The sequence below is a fragment of the Apis laboriosa genome, unplaced genomic scaffold (assembly GCF_014066325.1).
Source record: "Apis laboriosa isolate Shangri-la unplaced genomic scaffold, ASM1406632v1 scaffold34_cov151, whole genome shotgun sequence".
NCBI lineage: Eukaryota > Metazoa > Arthropoda > Insecta > Hymenoptera > Apidae > Apis > Apis laboriosa.
In genome coordinates, this window is record NW_025222928.1 from 7,970,916 (window position 1) to 7,979,370 (window position 8,455).

The following is an 8,455-nucleotide window of genomic DNA, read 5'->3' on the forward strand; positions in this document are numbered from 1 at the left end:
ATTTATGCATTATTAATAAGGGAACTTTTTATTAATATTAAATTTTGTTTAATTTTTTATGAAATAAATATACATTTTTTATTTTAAACTCGGCATAAGTATAGAATCATTTTATGTATTTTATATTTTTGTATTAGATAGCCAATCGAAAGAAAAAGCTTGTAACTAGCAGATCTATAATTTTACAAAATTTAGGAATTTTATGTATGATAAATCAATTGTTGAGTGGTTTGTCTATTTGTGATAATTCTTAGGTTTGACTTTCTCGTGGAACTTTCTTATCCGCCGATCTGTCAAAAAATGTAAATGTAAGACTGTGATTGAAGTTTGAGATTTCTAACATACGGTAATGCAATCGATGCAAATTATCCGATTAAGTCGGAATATTAGGCGGATGTAGAAAACAAGATTTTAAGCATTATTGGAAATATATTTATTTTTTAAATGCCATTATGGCTCTACGCAAAGTAAAAGGAAATTTTGAACGTATGTTCGATAAAAATCTGACCGATTTAGTACGTGGAATTAGAAACAATAAAGAAAATGAGGTAAATTTATAATTATATCTTATATATTATTTTAAGATTTATTATAAGGACATAACCTTATTTGAACCATTAACATAAATTTTTATCTAAATAATATGTTAATATATTATTATAGGCAAAATATATTGCACAGTGTATAGAAGAAATTAAACAAGAATTACGACAAGATAATGTTGCAGTAAAAGCAAATGCTGTAGCAAAGCTAACATATGTAAGTTATAGATTTATATAGTTTATCAATTTATACAGAGCAAGATAATATATAATTCTATTATTAATATATACATCATATATATACATATATACATATATATTTTAATTTTTTTAGCTTCAAATGTTAGGCTATGATATTAGTTGGGCTGGTTTCAATATAATTGAAGTGATGTCATCTGCAAAATTTACATATAAACGAATTGGATATTTAGCGGCAAGTCAAAGTTTTCATGCAGATACAGAAGTATGATATTATTTGGAAATTGACATAAAATTTAAATTTCAAAGAAATCTGATAAGTATTTTACATATTTCATTTCAAATTAGATATATGTTTCATTTTTTATAAAAAATGAAATTTTTGTTAAAAATTATGGTAGAAGATGTATATTAAAGGTTTTTTTTTAATAATGTATGTTTAATTGATATTTCTTATTAGATTTAACACATACATTTAACACATATAATACACATATTTGTAAAAATAATGCTATATTTTGTATACAAGTAAATAATTCAATTATTTTATAACTTCTGTTATGACAAAGAAGATTTGTCAGGTTTCTAAAAATTTTGAATTTATAATGAAATTGATTTTAACAAATATAAATTTTTGATTTATTACAGCTTTTGATGTTAACTACAAATATGATTCGTAAAGATTTAAATAGTCAAAATCAGTATGATGCTGGTTTGGCTCTGAGTGGTCTCTCTTGTTTTATAAGTTCAGATCTTGCACGTGATTTAGTTAATGATATAATGACATTATTAACATCTACAAAACCATATCTACGCAAAAAAGCAGTGCTAATGATGTACAAAGTTTTCTTACGATTTCCAGAGGCTTTAAGGCCTGCTTTTCCTAGATTGAAAGAAAAATTAGAAGATCCAGATAGTGGTGTACAAAGTGCTGCTGTTAATGTAGTTTGTGAATTAGCAAGAAAAAATCCAAAAAACTATTTAAGTTTAGCACCTGTTTTTTTCAAACTCATGACAACATCTACTAACAATTGGATGCTAATAAAAATTATCAAACTGGTAAGTAAATATTAATTTCAAAAATTCTTATATTAATAAAGTGAAACAGATTAATGACATAGGCTCATTGTTGTAATTAATAAATATTTGTATACATGAATATATATGTATACATATATATTTAACATGAGCCAAATAATATTGGTCTTGTTTCACATGCTCAGTTCTCCACTATAACACTGATTGAGCCAAAAATGGGTCGGCGACTCACTCAACCACTAATTGACCTGATTTCAAGGTTTTCATATTAGTTGATTATTTTTTTATTAATAAAATATAGTAAATTATAGATATTAGTTGTATTTGCATTTTTAGTAGCTTATTTTTGTTTCTAATATGTATTTACAAATTATATGTTGTAAATCAATTACATGTTTAGAAATATTCATGTGTTAAATATTATTATATTTCTTAGATTGCAATTATATTTCCAGTTTGGCGCATTGACACCACTAGAACCTAGGCTTGGCAAAAAATTAATAGAACCCCTTACAAATTTGATACACAGGTATTTCATGTATTTTTGTCTATATATAAATAAATATATTATTTTGTTTGTTTATTGCTAGTTTAATATTTATTGCTTTCAATGTGGAAAAGTTAGATATTTATTGTCTTTTATAATATTTTTTATTTATATTTTGTTGTAGTCATATTTTGTAAAATAATTTAAATTGCTAAAAAACAAATTATATAATTCATTGTATTTTGTTATTTAATTTTTTAAAATTATTAATTATATAATAGTTATATAATTATTATAATTTTGTAATTTGGAATTAATTATATGGTATTATTGATTTTTAGTACATCTGCAATGTCTCTACTATATGAATGTATAAATACTGTAATTGCTGTATTAATTTCAATTTCGTCTGGTATGCCAAATCATTCTGATTCAATACAGTTATGTGTTCAAAAATTGAGGATATTGATAGAAGATTCTGATCAAAATTTAAAATATTTGGGATTGTTAGCAATGTCGAAAATTTTGAAAACTCATCCAAAAAGTGTACAAGCTCATAAAGATCTTATAATGCAATGCTTGGATGATAAAGATGAAAGTATAAGATTGCGTGCCTTGGACTTACTATATGGAATGGTTTCAAAGAAAAATTTAATGGAAATTGTTAAAAAATTAATGGTTCATATGGATAAAGCTGAAGGCACTGCTTATAGAGATGAATTACTTTCAAAAATTATTCAAATTTGTTCACAAAATAATTATCAGTTTGTTACTTACTTTGAATGGTAAAATAATCATCAAATCTTCTAATTATTAACAAATATTTTATTTATATTTATATAATATTTATTTATATTTATAGGTACATATCTGTATTGGTTGAACTTACAAGAATGGAAGGTACCAAACATGGACCATTAGTAGCAACTCAATTACTTGATGTAGCAATTCGTGTACAAGCTATACGAAAATATGCAGTTCAACAATGTGCCTTATTGTTAGAAAATTCATATCTTCTAACAGGTCAACCAAGAGCAACAATGTCTGAAGTTTTATATGCTGCTGCATGGATTTGTGGGGAGTTTTCTAGGTATTTTGTAAAAAAAAGTTTTTTATTCATATTAATTTTCTACTTAAAATATAATTGATAATACATTCCATTAATAGTGAACTAGAAGATCCTATAGCAACATTACAATCAATGTTACGATCACAAGCTTCTAGTTTACCAGGGCATATTCAAGCTGTTTATGTTCATAATATTCTAAAACTTGCAACAGCAACATTATGTAAGGCTGAAAAAGATAAAAATATAGAGATTATGGAACAGGTATGATACATTATCTTATGATACATTATATATTTTATTATTGTTTTTGTAAAATAATTTATAAATATTATTATTATTTCATTTTTATTGTATAATTTTAATTTATAATCAATAATAATAAATAATCTGTAATAAATAATTTTTTAATCAATTATTTATTAATTTTTAATCAATAATTCATTCTATTTAATATTTTATACAAGTATTAGTATATTATATTATATTAATTATATTAGTATATTAATTATATTAAATATTGAAAAATTTTAAATGTTGAATATTTTGTCCAGAATTATGACATATTTGTTTTATATTTTATAGATTTTTACATTAAAAGATAAAATAGCTGCTTTTGTGTGCAGTGGGGATTTAGAAGTACAAGAAAGATCTAGTTCTGCATTGGTTTTACTTGAGTGTTTAAAAGAAAATCCTGGTTTAGCACAAGAGTTAATGGAAACATTTGAAGGAGAACTTAATCCTGTTGCTCCAAAAGCACAAAGAAAGGTATTAATCATATATATATATATCTATCTTTTTACATAATTTTATTGTAAAAATTTTTTTTTTAAAATAATTATAATAATTATAATAAAATTGAATTGTTGTAATTAGTAATCGATAATTAATTTTTTTTATTTCGATTTTTTTTGTCTTCTTCATTAAATATATTATAAATATAACGTTTAAATAAGTATTAAAAAGATGTTTGTTTTTTTTATTTCTAGCAATAATAAAAAAATGTAAAATTATTTATATGTATATTCTTATATTTTTTAGGTACCAATTCCTGAAGATTTGGATTTAGATTCATGGATCAATGATCCACCATCAGAAAGTTCAGATTCAGAAGATTTAGATATGAATGACATTTTCATTAAGACAGAGAAAATTAATGATTCTTATTCTAAACGTGAATTTAATGAACCATCAGCAGAAGAACTTGAAAAACGCCGTGAAGCTAGAAAATTGGAACAACAAAACAATCCACATTATTTGAAAGGCACATTTAAAAATTCCACATCATATCATAATTCATCAAATATTTATGAGGAATTTGAAAACATTCCCGTAGCAGAGTTAGATATTCCAATTTCTTTAAAAATTACAAATAATCATAAAAGATATAAAATACATGACAAGAAAAAGAAAAAATCTAAGAAAAGTATGTTGAAATTTTATATGTACATATAATTCATAATCATTATAAGATATTAAATTGTAAAAATGAAATTTTCAGATAAGAAGCCTGCTTCGGAAGAAGAGCATGATGATATTTATCCTATTCAAGTAGTAAATACTGGAATAGGTGAATTACCACCAGGTGCAGAATTAAGTGACAGCGATGATTATGATCAAGTGGATATAAATGATCCACATAGAGCTTTAAATATTAATCTAGATTTACCTTTGAGAGATGATGAAAGATTACCTGTCTTAGAACATAGAGTTATTGAAAATAATTTGAGTCAAGAAATTACTGAATCTAAAGGAAAGAAAAAAGAAAAAGTAATATTTTATTTCTGTTCATTTGTTGCAATATTAAATATAAATTTTTTTTTGACAAAGAAATTGTTACCACAATTAAATATTATTTTATTGTATTTTATAGGGACATAAAAAATCTAAAAAGAAGATTAAAGAAGTTAAAGATAAATGCTATGACAATCAATTAGAACTTACTAATATGTGGTTGGAAAATAATACTTCTTCGGAAAATATTCAACCACCTGTTACTAATGAGTATTCTGAAGTTCTCAGTGAAAAAGAATCAGAATGGAAAGATACTAAACGCAAAAAATCAAAAAGTCAAGAAAAGTATAAAAAGACAGATGAGAACTCAAAACATCGAAAATCAAAGAAATCTAAAAGTAAAAAAGAATCTTCAAAAAAATCTTCAGATTATGAAGAAACAGCTGGAATCTCAACACCATCTAAAGAAATATTACCAGATCTAAGATATAATTTTACAAATTCTGAGGATAATACAATTTTAGAACCACTTACTTCATATGAAGAATTAGCTAATAATAAAATACTATCTATAATGTACAAATTAAAACAAATTCCTCATGAATCAAATAAATTAATTGCGTCAATACTCATTACGAATAATTGTCAAAAGCCTGTAAAGGAATTAGTTTTTGATGTTCCAGATACATCATCTTTGAGATTAATGAGAAATGTAAGTTAATTATACATAACAAATTTTAAACAAAAAAATTATATATTTTCAAAATTTATTATTTTCCTTTTTCTTTTTATAAATATTATTTCTTATTATTAACTTATTATTTACTTTTTGCTATAATAATAAAATAAAGAATCTGTTTTAATAAATATATATGATTCTTTTAGACTGGAGATGAATTTGGTATAAAACTGCCATTCCAATTGCCTCCACAGATCACTAAAGAAACACAATTTACTATTTTAATCTCAGATGTAACATTTGCTCAGAGGTTGAGAGGCACACTTACGTATATGTTAGAAAGCAAAGAAAGTACGTTGCAAGAAAAACTTGATTTTACTATACATTTAACGTGCGGTAAATTCATGGTTGGCCACCTTTCACATAAGGATATATTAACAGAATTACTTAAAAGTGGTCAACTTATATATAAAGTTAAAAAAGAAATTATTCTTTCTCAAGATTTTGATGTTATTTTAAATTTAATTTGTAATAAGTGTAATCTTACACTTGTGGAACAAATCAATGATACTGCATCTTTATATGGACATTCTTTGAAGGGACATCATGTGTGCCTTTTATTAAAATGTAATGTAAGTAAAACATTTTATCTTTTAAAATTTAATATTATTAATGATTTTAATAAAGATATAATAAAATTTTTTTACAGAAATCATCAAGAAATTTGGTAATTGAAGGTAAAGGTGACAATAATACGTTATTGTCAGGAATTGGAGACGAAATTTTAAGGATCCTGACATAATATAAATTTAAATTGAAATTTTTCCGTATTTTACGAGTCCTATCTTTATTCATTACATTCATGCTCATTGCATAACTCAATAGTAAAATGAAATTTTAATAGTATTCATTATATATAGCTATGGAAATCATCTTTGCAAACTTATCGAATATTTTCAGAAAAAAATCTTATCTAAACTTTTTAAATTTAATTTAGGTAAAGAAATTTTAAGTATATGCATGTAAACAAATACATGTATATGTATAAATATCACACATAATAAGTGTGTAAGATAACGTTTCAAGAGAGAGAAAGAGATTTATTATTGGGAATTGAAGACATCAGAATGAAAGTAGTTTATTTTATTTATATGTAATTTCAATTTATAAATTAAAGTGCAATAATAAGATAGTAGTGATAAAATTAAATATTTATTTTAATTAATTTCATCATTTCTTAAGTAATAAAAAGTTCTTTGTACAATTTACTATATGTAAATATTGTTATTTAACAATTTTTTTAAAAATTGATCTTGTTTTATATAAATATGAATAAAACATGTTTATATAATTCATAGCATTGAAATATTACATTATCTTGCCAAAGTAAAGCATGATAAAGTTATGTGAAATATTATTTATAAGAATATTCATTTGTAAAATATTGTAATGAATTATGAAAATTATACATATTTTTAAAAATTAACTACTTATACGCTGATATCTTCAATTTTATGTTATTAAAAATTAATATCATTACATTGTTGAATTTCTGATTGAACTGTAAAATACATCATGGATACTCGCGACTCGTGTGAATGTACATCGATGTTTCTCAGCGGAATATATACTTTCTGCATGTAATGACTTTGTAATATCAATAATTTAATACATATAAGAATTTATGATAAGCATATAAATACGCAATACAGTAACATGTGGAACACCAAATGTAAATAGCTGATACTTGTATGCTGATAAACAATATCTTTATTTTAAATATCTTCCAAAAATCAATTTCATTTATATGAAAAAATGTTCTATATAAGAAAATAATTTAATTGCATTGCTCCTCATTAACATTCAATGATTTATTTATCATTTAAAATCATAAAGAACAAATAAGTACTAATGAATCATTGAAAACATTAACGTTAAATGCCAGTAAATGATTTATAAAAATTGAAATTAATCCTTCAGCATTTAGACAATGTAAACAATGAGAAATAGAACTATTACGTATTAATAATACAAATATTAAAATATTTTACTTCTAAACTTTTTGCTTTAAATATTCTTTCTTGTGTAAATTTTTAAATTACTTATTTTTTAAAATATTTGAAATCAAGAAATTTTCATGGAACATAAATTTTGTTATAATGACATTTACTGTGCCAAAAATGATTAATCAGTAACAACTTCGTCCTTGAAACATAACAATATAAAGATATATTTAAGCCAAATAATTTTTTGTTTTCTTTTTGCATTTATATATAAATAATATTAAATATATAACATATTGATTTGAGAAAATTATTGATATCATGTTTTACATTAATTATAGTTTATGTATACTGATGTTTATAATATTCGTTTTTACGAATAATAATCTGTTAAACTTATTCATAAAAATTGTCTTACTCTTTGTACTTGATATATAAAGAAAAATAGATTTTATCTTTGAAAATATATTTTATGTAAACAATTTTTTCTTATAAAAAGAAAAAATCTCATGTAAACTATTTTTAATTTTAACTTTATATTTTTTTTTTTAAATATTTAAATATGTTTAAAATTGAAATTTAATCTAAATTTATAAATAAAAGTTAATTCTTTTTTAATATATCATTTTTTTATCGTATATATTTAATACATTAATTTGTGATTAGCGAAAGTGTTCAATTAACAGTTAGGTAATTATTTACTAATTC

At 22.9% G+C, this 8,455-nt stretch overlaps 1 protein-coding gene across 1 annotated transcript; it reads left to right on the plus strand.

Annotated features, from left to right (window-relative positions):
• Nucleotides 1-289: 289 nt before the first annotated feature.
• On the plus strand, nt 290-6,996 carry LOC122715345 (AP-3 complex subunit delta-1). The gene is made up of 14 exons (XM_043937468.1): nt 290-548; nt 664-759; nt 877-1,005; nt 1,389-1,799; nt 2,234-2,307; nt 2,607-3,050; nt 3,128-3,355; nt 3,433-3,595; nt 3,917-4,099; nt 4,373-4,757; nt 4,833-5,101; nt 5,205-5,777; nt 5,951-6,376; nt 6,454-6,996. Exons 1-14 carry the CDS (start codon nt 453-455, stop codon nt 6,544-6,546), a joined length of 3,570 nt encoding a protein of 1,189 aa, XP_043793403.1. The 5' UTR covers nt 290-452; the 3' UTR covers nt 6,547-6,996.
• The last annotated feature ends 1,459 nt before the right edge of the window (nt 6,997-8,455 follow it).

What these genes read in the sequence shown, in the direction of transcription:
- LOC122715345 (XM_043937468.1), top strand. Translation starts at nt 453, where the DNA reads ATGGCTCTACGCAAAGTAAAAGGAAATTTTGAACGTATGTTCGATAAA. An exon ending in TAATAAAAATTATCAAACTG is followed by an intron (nt 1,800 to 2,233) that starts GTAAGTAAATAT and finishes TTATATTTCCAG; the next exon opens with TTTGGCGCATTGACACCACT. An exon ending in TTTGTTACTTACTTTGAATG is followed by an intron (nt 3,051 to 3,127) that starts GTAAAATAATCA and finishes TTATATTTATAG; the next exon opens with GTACATATCTGTATTGGTTG.